General features: G+C 34.1%; 1 protein-coding gene across 2 annotated transcripts; it reads right to left on the bottom strand.

Annotated features, from left to right (window-relative positions):
- Window positions 1-907: 907 nt before the first annotated feature.
- Window positions 908-16,109, bottom strand: LOC120280662. 2 transcript variants are annotated; one of them, XM_039287576.1, is made up of 14 exons: window positions 16,010-16,109; window positions 14,778-15,912; window positions 13,846-14,698; window positions 12,334-12,829; window positions 11,159-11,310; window positions 7,535-11,080; window positions 7,158-7,364; window positions 5,843-6,043; window positions 5,511-5,714; window positions 4,226-4,384; window positions 3,198-3,551; window positions 2,434-2,857; window positions 1,484-1,574; window positions 908-1,320 (listed from the first exon to the last, which is right to left on the bottom strand). In XM_039287576.1, exons 1-14 carry the CDS (start codon window positions 16,071-16,073, stop codon window positions 1,110-1,112), a joined length of 8,097 nt encoding a protein of 2,698 aa, XP_039143510.1. In that variant the 5' UTR covers window positions 16,074-16,109; the 3' UTR covers window positions 908-1,109. The 2 variants fall into 2 exon arrangements, with proteins under 2 accessions (XP_039143510.1, XP_039143511.1); XM_039287577.1 differs by lacking the exon at window positions 16,010-16,109 and having other exon boundaries at window positions 13,846-14,675; window positions 14,778-14,955.
- Between the last annotated feature and the right edge of the window lie 2,017 nt (window positions 16,110-18,126).

An 18,126-nucleotide genomic window follows, 5' to 3' on the forward strand; every position in this document is an offset into this window, starting at 1 on the left:
GACTACAGATTCATAATTTTCATGGGATTTAAATTAGTATATATCTAATTTCAAAATTTTAGTGGGTATATATATATATGCAATAAAAAGCTGATATCAAACTAGATATATTTTTGAAAATTTATCTAATTGCTTGTAAACAATTCTATAAAACCAAATATCATGTATATATTTTAAAATTTGATTTGTTTGTAAATATACCCGTCTACTACATATTCTACTAAAATATATTATTACATGTTAAAGGACAAAAACTTATATCTACACTCTTAAAAATTTTTAATAGTCATTAAATTAATATGTTTACAAATATATAAAAATGTTAATTAAATTTATTAATTCATCTAAATAAAAAATAATATTTCTTGGCATACTATGGAATTTAAATAAAATATTAATTGCATTATTATAAAAAAAATCAATATTTACATTATAAATAAGGGAGAGGGGTATAAATTTAAACAAATCAAACACCACATATATACATATTATATATATATATTATATACATGTATATATATATATATATATATATAACAAACTGGTTCAACACATAATGGGATGATATCATGATAAACGCTAGTGGAGTTGACCAAGTTGATCAAACTAAGAAAGTCTAACAAGACTTCCAAATAGACCACATTGGCCTCCCTATGAAAAGTCTAGTCTTCAGACTTCCTCATTAAGAAAAAAAAAATTAAAAAAAAGGGATAAATTTGAAAACAATTATTTATATTGTTTAAGGACTTTCTCCCATGCAATTTCCAAATCTCTCATAATTATAATAAATGATCATCCTTCTAGATGAATTTAAGTCATTACTTTAAAACCAAATATATATATATATATATGAAATGAGCTTTTCATATTGAGAAAAATGGCAGAATAGTAATACCATTTAAATGGAAGAATAGCTGCTGTTAATAAAGAATTCAACATCCTTTTACTGCAAAAAAACAAGATAAAAAAAAATGACATTTTACATGATATAAAATTACAACAATGTTGCACATGATAATCAAAAGCATAATATAACTTCTGTATGCCTTTTAACTGATACTGTACACTCTGCATTGCCAAAACTGGGTTTTTTTTTTCTCTAATAACTTTCATTGAATTGTTTGGAGTAAGTTATGTTTCTCCCACTCAAACAATTCAGAAATCTCAACATCCTGATGAGAAAGAGGAGGTAAACCAAGGTACTCACCTCCAAAAGCATTGGAAAAGATCATGAGAAGGCTTTGGCATGCATGTTTTTCTTCCATCTCTTCAATATCAGTTTTGCTTGATGTAAAGTTGTTCCATGGTTGATAATAAGACCTGTATGAGTATGTTTTCATCAGCATGATCTTGAACTCGACGACGGAGAAAAGAATATGAATCAACCAATCGAAAGGTTTGTTATCAACAGTAAAAAACAAGTTCATTGAATCATCTTTTTATGTTACGAGATAGAGAAGCTTCAAAGGAAATAGAGACTGACCATCTCCAAGAAGAATTGGCTTCAATGGGGCAGCGAATCTTTGAGCAGAGGAATGCAATTGTCGAGCGGTTCGTATCCAAAACTTCCTTTACTGTTAAACACAGACAATTAAATCTTGTTATTTAGTAAATAATAGAAAAAATGTGACGATGACACCAGTCTTATTCATTAAACATTCTCGAGCATTGTACTATTATCAGAAACAGCAAATGAATGGTAAAGGTACATGGTATGTGCCAATAATATGCAAGTGGTTGCGTTATGTTTTAGGATACTCATTTTTATCACCGCTATCAATTAGTTTGTATGTTTGTCTTCTTAACATGTATGCCTACTAATGTTTTACTGTAATGATTCATAATCTTTGTAGATTGCTTATGAAATACAAGGCCTTACGTAAATCTTAGAGTAGCTACATTCATAGGTAATATTATGAGAGTTTATCATACCATATACAAATAACTTTGAGATTAGAATTGATTTAAGTTATCTATGTCTTATAATTACTATCTCATTAATCTCAAAGCAATCCGAGCATTTATAATATTTTCCATGAGGTGGGCCTTAATACAGAACTATTAGCCAGTGAACAATGTTAAATGACAGAACGCTATCTATAAATAAAGAAAGCATTGATGATGCTAGTGACAAGGATTCTGGCGGTCTCCCACTTATGCACTTGTTCTATAAGTCCAAGCATAAGTATGATTATCTTGATTGAAACACATGAAGCAGAAAGTTTGATGAGTGCGTTGCAAATTACAAAAGGGGGTGTGAATAGTCAATAAAACAGAAACAGTATTCATTGTAGCACAAGCAATAAAAACAACAGATATTGCCCACACACAGTATTTAGTAATTAAATTTTGATTGATCATAGGTTTAACCCGACTGTAAAATAATTTTCACATCTCAGCACTCTAGAAAAATTAAGGAAGCTAAGAAGGTACCTGCTGTGCTAGAGGATGGAAGAAGCAATAAACAAAGTGCTGAGACGACAGATGAAATAGTGCTAACATTCATTCCACTAATCTGTTGTAGGTAGAGAATTATGGCTGCTAAGGCTTCATTTGAACGAAAATCTTCTTCTCTACTTGCATCTTTTTCTTCCTCCACAGCTTCTAACAGGGACTGCAGGCTTTCAATCCCTGTTCTGTTTAACATCTTTGAATTAATTTTTGAAGATTTGCCCGAAATTCTGCCTAGAATCACTGATGCTATTATCCAGCGTAAAAGCTTCATAAATACAGATTCTTTCCCCCTTTGATCTTTATTTAACACCATGGCAGGATCAGGTTCTTTGCTTGGGCAAGACAAGGAAGACAAAGCAGCAGATATTGCCAAAATAAACAGTTTTGCAAGTCTAGCATGATCCTGTGAAAACGGATATGAAGAAAGCTCAGGGAGTAAAGAAGCCATTGAAGACGTATGCTAAGGTCATTTAACATGCTACTAACAGCATGACTATTTTATGTGGCAAATTTACCCACATAGAAGTATTTAATTAACATCACTGGGAAAGATCCATTCAGGAGGCAACTACTCACATAATATAAGAATCAGTAAAAAAAAGGAACTTGAAGTATCAAGGAGCAGAATAAAAAATGTAGTTATTGGTGAGTAATGCATGAAACTTTTTAGTAGAATTAGGGTGGAATCATAAACCAATCATTTGCTTTAAATCTATCTATATTTGATTTAGGGAATTAAATACCATGTGAGAAAAGATGGGCATTGGCAAGCTCAAAAGGAGGATATCAATTCCAAGCTGAAAGGTATCTTCAAATCCAAAATTATCAAGTTCTGAATGAAGTCTCTGCCATAATAGAAATAAACCCTCAAGCGAGAACAGAATATGTGGTTGGTATAGCTTCCGCTTATACGAAATCATCAGAGTTGATTTAATCACATGTAAAATGGAATTCACTAGCATAATATTTTCCTTCAGAAACTTCAGGGGACCCAGCAACAAAGAAAATAAATGAGTTGAAAGTTCTGACAGCTGCTCAAGGTCATAGTCTTGCAGCCATTCAGTGATTGGTCTCAAAGATAATACATCACTCAGCACCTAAAACCAAACAAATTAACCAACATTAGATAAATACTAGAGCTTCACTTTTTCCTATCAGCAAACAAAAGCATCTACAACTCAAGATTAACAAAACACAGACCAAAAAAAAAGAACAAATTATTTAACAACATTTTTCCTTGATTTGGTTTAATAACAAGAGATTCCAGTACCAATAGAGGGAGAAATTTAAAATGCTGCGGAGTAATATTTAAGTCTGAGAGAGGTGCACACCTGTGCACATTTGGCATGTATTGTCAATTCACACAAAGAAGTCATAAAAAGGTACAATAAGATATTCCACCTCCATTTTCATATGATTACCAGGCAACATTTAAGTTTAGTAAATAGAAAGCCAATTTTCAAGAAAAGTACTCCAGTTTGATATGACACGTCTCACACCTAGACACAGGTCCTTACCTAGCAGCCCATTTTAAATCAAATCAAAAGGCTTGTTCTTTCATCTGATATATAAATGCAATTCAAGAAATGATATTATCTCATAAGGTACGTAAAAAGAAACTTTTGATGGAAATGGACAATTAAAGCATCCAAATAGAAAGAAAGACATACACCTAAACCTTCACCATAATATCACGAATTAAAATAGCAATAATGGAATATTGTTAGAAATGATCATTTCCATGAAGTTTGATCATGAAAGTCAAATTTACCTTCAGAGCACATGTCATGGCTTTTAATGAAATTTCTTTCTTTCCTCCATCAAGTTGTTGGCCATAGGATGAGACAATAGTAGAAAGCCATGAAATTAAACCACATTCCTTCACTAAATAATTAGCCAGTAAACGCACTTTGACTGCTCTATTCACAATCTGCAGTGCGACACAGTTAAGTCAAGTCATTAGTACTGTCTCATAGAACGAGTGATTCCTTCACAAACAAATCAGCATAGGATTAACATAAATCTTATAAAAAGATGCAGGTTGGCAAAACATTTATACACAGTTCCATTACAAAGTCTACTTTTTAATTACTCGACAAAACATATAGCAAAAGATGAAGTCATAATTTCATAAGGATCTTATAATAATAATTTTTCAATTTTCGCAAATGATACCTCCAAAGCTGCTCCTACAGAGAGTAGAACTTAAACAGACTAATTAATAGCCAATTGGTGCAAAATAATTCTCGAGTTGGCAATGAGTACATGGTTTCAAATGTACAGGCTTTGGTCAATGAAGTGAGAAATTTTCATATAATCCTTCATAAACAATTAATAACTAGCAGGATTATTTGGACACTGCTTGGCACCTATGTTGACTCTTGTAGAAAAAATTTTCATTTCATTGATGACATCAAAATTTTATGCCTTCCACTTTTGCTCGCTTTGGTATTCTGGATAAGTAAAATGTGATCTTTTCAGCTCACCTCCTTATTATTTCCAATAATTCTAACAATACCACAAGCTTTTGGTTGTTCACAGACGTTTGGTATACTAGGACAAGCTCATTTTGTTCACAACCACTTAAGGCCTGTTCATTTCACAGACAAGGTTGGGAAAGTGCCCGAAATGCACCGACTCCCCACCCCCACTTCAGTTGTTCATCTCACTGTAAGTAGGGAAATAACACTTCCACAGCCTCTCAACCTTCATTTTAGTGCAAAGCCATTTCAGTAACTTTATAATTTAAGTTGGGTGTTGTTCATCGACTATAGTATCAAGATTCAAGAACACTCATATGATCTTAAGTTACAGTTTTTAATGGCCCACTATTCTAGTAGTCACCTCATGCTTAAATTTCAGCTTGCTCACCTCATTATGAATAAGCAAAGTACTTGTTATAATTTAGTTCAGAAACTTTTTACCCATAATAAACCACCAATTGGAGACATTCAACAACATTCTACTGAGCAATCACCAATCACGCACTGATCAAGATTACTTGTTATAATTTAGACTCGAGATAACAGTAATGCTAGTTTGTATATTTAACTTGCCTGAATAATCAGTATATTTGACCCAAAATCTGAGAGGGAAGAGGAATAAAAGCTTAGCAGAAGCTCAAGAAGGCCGTTTCCCAAATAAATTTTAGCATCATCATATGAATTCAACCCCGCAAGTAACAGCCGGAGAATCCACAAACAATCAGATCTAAAATGGATGGAATCACTTGCAAACATGGTATGAAGCAAAGGTACAGTCTGCAGAGAGACGAATAACTACATTAGTGGTGTTCAGAAACATAAGAACATCATTAACTTAATTTCTCAGTGAAATACTATTAAACTAAAGTCAACACGATGATAATTTCCTTTCAAAAGCATGATACCTTTAGATTCACCCTTGGAGAATGCACCAATAGCTTGCTTATTTTACGGAAACGATCTTGTGAAGGGTCCAATAGTACAAAAGAGGCTTCTGCAGCAAATATGGCAATAATAGAAGGAATTTTTTGCCATGGTTCTTGAATTCCATTTTGCAAATATGTTAAAAGAAGTTTAATCTGTAATGCATCTTTGCTGCGAATTTTCTGAAATAAATAAAAATAATCTAGATAAATATCGAACTGATTCCATGTACACAACAAAAATAGAAAATAAAGAACAAGCATCAGGGTATAACCCAAGCCACTCACAATAGAAACAAAAACAACGGGTAGAAATGAATCATATAACAGTGTAGAAAACGCACTAATAATAGTGACAACATTTTATCGTCCCAACTAGATAATCTTCTTTCTTAAGCTGAAAGTTATTGCTAAGCCAGATAATGGTTACAAGCAAGTTATTCTTTAAATGAAAAAAATGAAAAAGGTTTTGGAAAATAAAATTCTAGTAGAATTTGTGCTGATAAATGAAACTTAATCTTCAAAACTTTCGTTATCTATAATAGCAGAGACTCATTTTTTTATGTATTTAGAAATGCTGCTCATGAGAAATACTTAGGATTTTCTGATGTAACAATTTGAAGTTGCTACTTGACATGACCTCGGAACAACTGCTCTCCGTTAGACTGCACTACATACAGTAATCATCTGACACACAGGAACAGCTTAGCGATTCTTTTATTTTTTGCATTTTGAAGTTTAATTAGGCTTTCAAATCTGACATGTTCTTTCAAAAGACAAAAAAGATTATCCAAATTGTTTAACGAGGGGCATTATTAGTACAGGAAGAAAGTGATACACAATGAAAGCACTGAAATGTGGAAACACATTTTATGAAAAAATGAAATTCACGGCTGACTGGCTTCAACTCAAAGATTACTTACAAAATAAATTCTGGGGCTGAGCCCAAAAAAAGAGAAGCAAACAATAACATTTTCATTGATCATCACAACAAATAACAATATCAATTTTCAATGCTCATGTTAACTAGTAAAATTAAAACCAGAATCTTTCATTGTGAACTCAGTAATAATAATAATCAGAGGGAAAAAAATACAAGCTAAAGTTGTGAAAAGATGCTTCATGTCATATTTGCTTAATACTACCCTGAATTTTTTAACAATAACCAAAATATGAAGTAGCACAAGTTGCATTCACTTGACAAAGGTAATATAAGTATGGTGTAAATGTGCATGAAATCAAATTACTTGTATTAACCTATCCCTAGAGATCAGGATCACACCAAAATTATGCTTACCTCTAATGCTTGCTTGAATCTTCCAAGGGATTCGTAACCCAGTTTCCTTATCTCTTCATCAGCTGAAGATATGCTCGCCAGTGTGACAGCGAGTAAACCAACTTGAGAAAATTCGATTGGGTCGACGTAATCCATCATTAAACTATGAATTGCAAATCGCAAAATAAACACAGGATCATATCCTTGAACTGTGTTCATGGTGACAGGCTATATTTGCACGAAATAAATTAAAGAATTAATCATTAGTTATTTTTAATCAAAAAAAAAAAAAAAGAAGTTATGCCCACAAAAATTGAGGGAGGTGAAACATATATTAAAAGGCAAGACAAGATGAAATATACATAATTACATAAAACAAGGAGTAGAAATGTGATCACCTCTGCAGAAACCATTAAACTATCATCCACAAGCCTCTTTACTGACAGTGCACCATGCCTCGAAGTCCGATCATTACAAACGTGCAATACGGTCATAACACACAATCCTGAATCAACTGGAATGTTCTCCCTAAATAGCCTTCGGTGTTGTTCCTCCATTAATTCACTATTACTATTCTCATTGAGTGCCACCAATCCATCAAGTACCAGTTCATTTCTAGTTTTCATTACAGAAGCACCCCAGAGATAATCAAATTCTGAAATGATGTCATAGGAAGATCCTTCCATCGACTCAATCTCATGCATGAGATGGAGTGTCTCCAAGTCTAGTTCACTCATAGTTGCACCATAACCAGACAAAAGCAAAGAAATCAATTCCTTTGAATTGAAACCAACAATACTAAAGGATTCAGTATTTTGCTGCTTGTCCTTGATATAATACACAAGTACCCTGAGCAGTTTAATTAGTTCTAGTTTTCTCTCACCTAAAGCACCAGACTGGAATGTTGATTTCAAAGTAGCAGCACACCTGCTTTTTCCAATGTTTTGCTGTTCAATGGAAGGGAAAACAATTGATTTCAAAATGCTGGGGACTGGCTGCAAAAATGTCCCAGCAGATGAATAAACAAATGGATCAGAAGTTGATTCACTATAGAGTATTGTAGGAACAAATTTAGAGTGACCAAGCAAAAGATGAAAAACTTCAGAATATGAAAAGGATCCTTGAGATAATGAAATCATACAACGAATTGCTTTCAATCGAACAGGATCCTCAAATCTATGAAGTAGAGATGATCTAATAAAGGGAATTAGAAAAGGAATGGAAGGCAACTGGGTAAGGTAACTTTGAATCTTAGTGGAAATTTGAACGATATACTGCAGAATAGACTGTTCTAAATATCTTAAAAGGTGAACAGAATCAGTATGACATGACCTTAGAAAACCATCTGACCTCCAAGGGCATTTTCCAACAACATACTCCAAAGTCGTAATTAAAATATTTAAAAAGTGCAGCCCTGCAGAACTCAACTGGTTAGATTCCTGAGCTGCAGGCATCTCCTGAAATTTTTCATCCGCATCATTTGCCCCAAAGACCACTGATTTTTCTGGTGGGAGTAACAATAGACTTGTGAAAGTTATCTTACAGGCAATCTCATTGGCAAGTCTTAAGGATTCATTAAAAGTAAGAGATTCAATATTTCTAAGTTCACCATCTAGAATTTCATCTGATTCAGTCGAATGTGGATAAATTGAATAAAAAATCTTCAATCTCTGCTGCGTCCCAATTGAAATACCCTTCATAGCAAAAGCATATTGCAAAAGAAGAACAGCTTTCCCAAGAAGAGAGCAGCAGAAAAGTTGAGAAAAGTCTGCCAACAGTTCCAGCTCAAGATCATCAAAATCCTCATGAAATATATCCCCAGAAACATACCTCTTCCAATTTGAGAAGCCATCTAGAAGGACTCTAGAATAGAAGGCCAGCATGTTCTCAAAAATTTTGAAATCCTGTTTTTGAGTTTCATTGATGTTTTTTGTCAAATATGACAAAGCAGCAGGTAGCATCAGAACAAAATCACCTTCCAACTGTGCATCTGTCTGCCTCTCCACAGCTATCTCACCCTCATCCAGGCAGGTTATGCCCATGTTCAACGAATCTATAACAGACAAATTGTTGATTACAATACCTGTGAATATCTTTCCAAACAAACTCATATGAACAGGACTGGCTTCAATCAGATGTAAAAGTGTTTTTGCTTTCGTCTTACTTGCTGGATAGAACAAGTGCAAAAACGTTTTAGTGGGGCAGCCAACAAACATCCTCAATGATAACATATATAATGGAAGCAAAGCTGGCTGAGGTTTTACAAATTTCTGCTTATGGACAGCATTTGCCACCTTAAACAAGCATTCATCTGCGCATTGCAAATTGAAGAACATGGCAAAATCAAGAATCTTAAAATATATATTCTTAAGAATTGACAGATCAAAATCTCCAGTGTTCAAGTCCAAAAATAGATTCAGTTGTGATTTCATCATTGGCTGTTTTAATATCATGTATAGCATATCTAATGCAATATCAGCAATAAACAAGGCCACACAGATGACAGGAACATACGCTGATATGTAACCTGACTTTTCATTATCAAGTTTACAGAACATCCAGCGAACCAGTCGAAGCAACTCAAATGGTGATTTCAGACGTGCCAAGGCATGGAAGGCATAAAAACTAGGGGGAAGAGGTCCCAAATCCCTCGTCATGACACAAAACTCAAATTTTTCCTTGAATAACAACTCTGTCTTCTCAACCAGGTCAGCAGGGGCTTTTAGAATTTGTTCAAAGGAAGCATGATCAAGATTATATGAAGAAGATCCATTGCAAAAAACTGTCAAAAACTCAATAACCTTCTTGGAAAACAGCAAAACACGTTGATCTATTGGGTGATAACACTGCTTTGAAGAAGCAAGGAAGGTTTCTACACAATCTCCCAAGTTGTCACTTTGAACTTTCTTGCTACTGGACAAAGGGCATGAAAATGATAGCGTAATAGTAGGATGATGCATGATGAGATCAATTGCATCTTGAAATTGGGTGACTGTAGATTTGCATGAAGTTTTTGAATTGGCAGTATCAGAGAAACCTGCCACAAGATGCTCAAACAAGTCTTCAATCAGAGTGAAACATGTGTAAAAAAGTTCTTCAAGAACATCACAGGGCTTAGCTCTATAAGCTGAGAGTATGTGGTGCGCCCAGAAAAGTAGACATTGGAGATATAAGATAGGAATACGTTCTGAGCCTTCAAATAACTTAATGCGAAGTAAATCAAGTACTCTAGTTGAACGCAATATGCCCAGAATTTTGGTTGAATCCAGTTTACAACTGCCAAAGCTCATGATTCCAGATAACAGCAGATAAAATGGAGACTGTTTCAAGAGTAAACTGAAAGCGATAGCAGCTGATTCCGTCTGATCGACATTGTCAGTACCAGTAGATCTCAATATAAAGTTGGCATCGTCCTTTGAGCTAATATCACTGTCAGATTTCCTGTCATGGCTAATACTCCCTCCAATCATCTCAAAAGCAGAAAAAAACATATCTGACCACCGATGAGCAACATCAGCAAGAAATCTTGGATCACTGAAAAATGCCCATGACAACAACTGAAGATGAGATCTAAAAAGTACTTTGGAAGACATAATGAGCAAAGGGAAGCTTTTCAATATATCATCACGAGAAGCACAGAATATGGATGATGATAATGCAACTGCAACTCCTTCAAGGCCACCAACATGATCATTCTCCAGAAACCCCTTTACCCTCTCAAGTATTGAAGTGAAAGAGTTATCACTCACATTCCCATTACCTTCTAAAGCACAAAAGGAAGAACAACTTGGTCGATTCACTATATTGCTTGCAAAAAGTAACAGATTTCTTAATGGCATCCACTCACAAAGGGATGCTTTAGAATCCTCATCATTAGAGCAGGAAGGTTTGAATTTCTCCGTTAAAATCGACTGAACCAGACGAGGAAGTAAGGTGGTACCTACCTGTCAGAATCTAATCAGTATATATGACAATTTTTATCACAACAGAACAGCAGAAGAAACAAGGACTTGGACTAATACCTCCATTTGTGAAATCAAAATTAATGTCGAACAAACATACAATGATATACATGACTTTTCATGCAATTTGAAATTTCCAGAATCAGAGTCCAATAGCCTTAGGCACTTCTGTAAGATGCAAATGGTAAGAGGGCTGAAACCCGGATAAGAATCTGTATAAAAAGATCACATTTGTTAGGAAAGCTATGTTTGAAGAAAAGGAAAATTATACCTTGGAAAATTTTAATAAATATATATACACATTCAATCTAAAATTAATTTGTTGCCCAAATACATAAGAGAAGAGTAAAAGATGAGTGAATCACAGAATCATGTTCAAAGTTCAGTGCCTTCAGCAAAACAACATAGTGTAAATAGCAGTGAATTCTCTCTCTACTCCACAAAAACGCATATTGCAAATGGCACAAGGGTCTCACTGTACTCATTTATCAACAAAAAGCCTCCCCTTTGTACATTGCTTTTCATATCACATAATTGTTATTTACAAATTAAACTCACAAACTATGTGATGATATTACTCAGTCCGTGGCTCTACTTACTCCAAAATAATTCAACCAAAAGAAAACAGTGATAATTATACATTAGGTTTTATAAATTATTTCCCTAATTGAGAGATTTTTCAGACAATGGTTGAGAATGATAAACATCAGGCCCCCTCATTTTTGTGCTTTGCCTATCTGTATACCAACATGTATCCACAGAATTATCTTTTTATTATATTAAGGTAAACCTAGTTCTCAACTCCTTCTGAGTAAATTAACTGCAGAATGTACTCGTTATTAACTTAACGGTACCATAAGGTTTGTAAGAAGTATCTGTGCTCACAAGCAAATTATCACATATGAATGTGGACAAGATGGCGTGTACATAAGTATGATAGAACAATATAATCAACAGAATCATGTAGTAGATAACCAACTAATCAAAAGGCAAGCATCTCTTTAATTAAGGATATACTCATAATCAGCCTAACATTCATTGCTTAATAAGCTAACAATTTGAGCTTACCAGCACATGGTATTGTGTCATATCAAATAATTCATCCTTCTAGCAATGTATATGGATGCAAATACAAGCATTTGGACAAACAATCACTATGATGAGTTTTTTTTTAAAAAAAAAAAGCTAAAGTAACCAGAAAACAAAGGCCTTTTTTAATTTGTGATATTACATACCGTTGTGACCATAAATCTCAAAGATAAGCTGCCGCATGTGGTCCATATTCTTGTATAAGTTATTCCCAATTGTCGAAACAGCATCACAAAGAAAGGAAATAACCACCTTAGACCAGTCACGAAACATTTCAGTTATTTGAGTTTTACCAGAATTTTTTTTTGTATTAAATCCTGGTATGAAGACAAGCCATGCATCAACTTCTAAGAGGTTCTGGTCAAACGCCCCAGTGCTTATCATGGCTGCTCGTGCCAAGATATAGGCTTGTTCTTGAACATTTATATCTTCTGAAAATACCAAGGTATTGATTAGTGGTTGCAAATGCCTGTACATTAGTTCAGGGGCTCTGGTTGCAGTGTTGCCCCCTGGACAAAGTCCAATGCATTCTATTAACATAGAAAAGACAGACTGCTGCTGGTCAAAAGAGAGATTTAAAGGATCATTGGGCAGAATTTTGAAGAAATCAAATGTGCTGTCCAAAGCATTCGGCATTGCTCTCTGCAGGAACATGTTACAGATGTTACTGTAAGAACCTCATGAATTCTAACACATCTACCAAAACACAGGTATATGTTCAAGTATTTACATTAACATTTCAAGACTGCCTTGTATTCCAATTATAGCTAAAATTAAGGTCAAGCAAATCTGTGTTTAACCATATTATGGTTGAACCAATTTGTAAGTCACCATCATAAGAAGGATCCTTTTCGTATCTCATATGGTACAAGGTTGCCCTGCAAGAATTCATGAGCTTCCTCAAGTTCCAGATGGGTCTGGAGAAATCATATAGGGGCCAAATAAAGGACAAAAAGAAAAAAAAAATTACAAAGTAGGTTACGACTTCAATTCACTAAAAACCTCCCAACTTCCTAACTGTTTCCTTGATTTTCCCAACTGTTGAAATGAAGAGTTTGTTGTTGATGATGGTTATGTCACAATAGAAAGGCTTTTATGGGCATGTACAATGACCAAAATGACGGTGATAAAATCAGCAAACATGATTCTCTCCTTGTTTTCTTCCTTCCGCTAGGAATTGGTTTATTGCTTTCCAGGAGTTGATTGTCACAATTATTTGGTTGCAAATCAATTCTGCTACTGAACATGGAACAAAGTTTGGAGAACAATAACTTATGGACCAAAATCAGATCATAGGTCATTACAAACAAGTGAGCTTGTGAGAGATCTTATATTCATTTATTTCATAAAGCTACAGACACAAGATTATAAACCCGACCACTTTTATGAACAAGTCTAATTAGTTGTACACTTGTATGTTAACTTGAATAGGTGACACTAAAATAAGGTCTCGGTTCTAGGTGCTAAAATGATTTACCTTCTACAACCTAATAAGGCCCCAAAAAGAAGAAAGTTCCTTCTTAAAGAAAAGACAAAAAAAATGCTGAGAATGGAGAGCAATGGTTTCAATATGCAAGCAGCTATCTTATTCCACTAGAGTGGCCGAATATAGAAGAACTTCGTACATTCCAGCAGTCATCAGAAGAGACCATACTTACCAGGTAGAAGGTGAGAATGTCAAGCAGCTTAGAGTACAAATAAATTTCAGGCTCTGTCAATACATTAATACTACATGGGCTCTTGTTCAAGCCCCAAATCTCCGTCATAGTCATTTTAATATCCTTGTCTACATCCAATTCATTTTCGGTAAAACTAGATTTAGCTTTTTTCTGAGTCTCAGAGATATCAGCAGTAAATTCATCGTCTATACCACCAATAACAAGATCAATATTATCATTGATTGATTCAGATTTCAGCTTCTTGAATTTTCGCAAGCCAGATTCTGCCAAACTTGCGCATCTTTTCAAACTTGTTCCCGCATGCTTTAAAACTCTGCTACTTGGTGTAGAGAACAGTTTAACCAAAACTTGAGGATCAGGCAGTAATACCCTGACCTCATCTTGAATATACTGCTTTATAGAAACCCACCGCTCAGCTTCTTGTTCATCAGTGTGAGGGGAAGACATCTTGTTCATCCCTAAAAGCCTATCAATCTCTGCTATAGAACTCAACCCAGGAAGACCATGTAAGCCAGCCATCCTTTCTCCGGGGATCTCCGCTACTGATCTCAATCCGGCACTATCTATTATGCCATCAATTCTGTTGATCAGACTGTCCACTAACTTAAGTGATTCAAAAAGCACCCTCAAAGACCCATGTTTCACAAGAACATCATGATGAAGCAAACCCTTATTTATCACTGGCCGGGTAAATGCACGGGGAATAATGCACTTCAAGACATTTCCCAATTCATTCATCACTGAATCATGAGAACCAAATCCGATAGAAGCAATTAGAGTATCCACATTCATCGAAGCTATTATGTCAGCTGCAAGGGATATAGCAGCAAACCTGCACAAATTTCAGCAAATGGACACAAAACAGCAAGTGCTAAAAATAACTTGTAAAACTACAGCAACAAAGCACTAACCACAATGATGTTGGGCGAGGTTCAAGATGGTATGGGAAGTCATCCATGTAGGCTGAACAGAAAGATAGCCTGCATTTGACAATGGCCAGAAGCAGATCCTTGTGATAATGAGCCTCGGTAGCTTTCAGCTTCTTCATCAGCTCAAACAACCGTTTTTCATTCCCCTTCCCAGTTGAACTGGGCATCAGACCATTAACAGGATCTGTACAGACTCTCACCAAAACTTCATGAGCAATATCAGCAGCCATTCCTGCCTCAAGATTCCCTGAGACACAAATCAACTGCTCAAGTGTGACACTCCCAAACAGCACACTCCGGAGTCCCGGAGGCACAAGAGATTCAGGAACAAGAACCTTGTCACGTAACGTAGACAAAATATGTACAACTGTCTCAGCATCATCACTCCCCAGCATCTGGAGCACTCCAGAATACATCTCTCTCTGCTGAAGAACCCACCTCAACAACCTCGGATTCCCAACTTCAAGAAAAGACATGGCGAACTCCACAAAGGCACGTCTTGTGGCACGCTTCACACGGTGCTCCTTTTCCTTTGCTCCCTTATTGCTACTCTTCTTCCTCCTCACCCCAGAGAGCTTGGTGAGCACTGGGAGCTTAAAGTTGAAAGTTTTAGCCACATCCGATGCCAAACTCATCCCACGCCTAACAATTGAAGCAAGGAGAGTCAACCCTGCACTCTGCCGTCTCCATTCTTGGCTATTCAACTCAATGTAAATATCATCCAGCTTCGATCCAACAATAGCACGAGCAAAATTATCAAGATTCCTACAAATTCCGCTTGCTCTCGACTTACCTAAGGGATGATCAAGCACCACAGAAACCAAAGACAGGATATAAGACATCCCAGGCTTACCACAATGAGCTCGCCATGATTCATCAAGTTCTCCACATCCCGGTGATGACTTCACATACTCAAGCAAGACTCCACCGCCAGAATCACTCCGAAGAAGATCAACAAACTCCTTAGACGTTACAGAGTATATCTTGATCTCAGGGGACTGCAAATCACGCAATATCTTCACAAGCATCGGTTTATAGACAGCCGGAATCATGGTTCTTGAAGTCTCCTCCGCCTCTTCTTCGCCATCGGATTCTCCGAGCTCTTCAACCTCTTCCACTATATATTTCACTTCCGATTGTCAATAAAAGAGATTTCCGAACATACATGAGCGTTTCTTAGGTTTCAAAGAAAGGAAATTCGATGAGGATGATACCTGGATCGAGGTCTTCAATGGCGTCAAGGTCCTGATCGGCGATGATAGGTTCGTCTTCGTCCATGGGGATGGAACCAGGGATTGATTGGCGAGTTGGAAGGATTTCTCGACAAGGGTTTAGGGTTTTACGAGGGGAGTTAAACGGCTCGGAATTTTAGCAGGGGCCTACAACGGCCCATATTGGTTCGGCCCATAACATCGGCCCGCATGCCAGGCCCAGGAGCGCCGGCGTGTTTTAATTTTTTAAAATAAATTCTAAAAATATTGTAGCCCTTTTCAAATTGGGTAATTTCTGATTTTTTTTTTTATTTTTTTTTGTTATAAATTTTTTGAAAAGAATAACATATTTGAATAAACTAACTATTGTGTATTTAAAAAAAATTGAAAACAAAAATAATATTATTATAACACTTTTTTATCATTTTTTTTAATTCATATTTTTTATAATAATTTGTAAAATATCAAGGCTAAATAATAACTTTTTATAAATATATTTTTGAAAAAAATACATATTTTAAACTATTGGTATTAATTTATTAAAAAATGATATTTTTAAAAATAAGTATTAAAAATTAAAAAGAGAGAGAGGAGTCAAAAATGCAAGGTTTTATGGTGGGAGAAATAGTTCTAAAAATGTTAAAAGAAAAGATAAAAGTTGAAAACATAAAAATCTTGTTTCCTATTTTTTGAAAACATGAGTATTGTTGCTAAAATTTTTTAAAACAAAAGTGCCCCGCATGTGTTTTATCAATTTTGTTTCCAAAATATGAAATTAAAAACAAAAAACAAGAATTGACAACAATGCCAAACGACACCGATTGTTTGTTTTGTTGCCAATTTTAAAAAACACTATTAAGAAATTATTTTTGTTTTCAAAAAATATGGAAAACAAACATTTTATGTTTTCAACTTGTTTTTTTTTAATATTTTTAAAACATTGGTTGTTTAATTTTAACTAACACATTAGAGACTTTTTAATGGCTGATTTAAAGTAGTGGTCTAATAAATGTCAATCACCAGAGACAGACAGACAGTGGTGGACTACCGTTCATAGGTGGCTAATGGCAGCATGACGTCAGGCACTTAACAGTGGCCCAGATGGCAAGCAAATGATGCTAGCCATCAGAAATAAGACCATTAACGGTGGACAATAGTGATGGACCACAAGTTGCTAAGGTAGCGCGTAGTGCAACAGCCCATTAATAGTTGGACAACAATGGGTTACCGGATACCCATTTTTTTTTAATATATTATATATAAAAAAAACTTTGTCTACTAATACAACTTAATTTTGTTTATTATATAAAACAAAATTATAAAAAAACATAAAAATACAAATATTAAAAAATTAATATTTTATTATAAATATATTTATTTAATAAAATATTAAATATTAATAATTAAATAATTAATAATACATTTAAAATTATTGTATTAAAAAATACATATTTAAAATAATTAAATTATAATATATTAATATATTAATTTTAAATTCTTTAATTTTTGGGTGATAAAAAAAGGAAAACAATTTAACAAATTGATGAAAAAAAAACATAATATTGAATTTTGATATTAAGTTTTATATGTTTGGATAATTTTGTGAATTTTAAAAATATTGAAAATTTTACATATTTAGTAAAAAGAAATAATATGAAAAATTTTGAAATCGTAAAGAGTTTGAAAAAAATAATCTTTATTTAAAATATATGAATTATTTGAAAATTTTCAAAATTTTTGGATTATTGAAAATTTTTAGAGTTTGGATTATTTGAAAAAATATATACATATATACATTATATAAAGTTGATCCCCTAAGAGTCTTGACATGGCATTTGGAGCAATATGATTGGGTCATATATTATAATATATATATATATATATTGTTTTAAAATACAAACATATTATTTTTTAATGATGAATTCAACTTATAAATTTAATAATGATAAATATATCATACTAAACAAAATAAATTTATATTTTTACAAAATAAATATTTGATATCTAAAAAAAATTAATATCATTTATAAATATATATATATATATATATATTGTAGTAATAAACATAAATGTAATTTTCTGTCAAAATATTATTAACAACAATTGTTACTTTTTTGAAA

The sequence above is a fragment of the Dioscorea cayenensis genome, chromosome 17 (genome assembly GCF_009730915.1).
Source record: "Dioscorea cayenensis subsp. rotundata cultivar TDr96_F1 chromosome 17, TDr96_F1_v2_PseudoChromosome.rev07_lg8_w22 25.fasta, whole genome shotgun sequence".
In the NCBI taxonomy this organism is placed as follows: domain Eukaryota; kingdom Viridiplantae; phylum Streptophyta; class Magnoliopsida; order Dioscoreales; family Dioscoreaceae; genus Dioscorea; species Dioscorea cayenensis.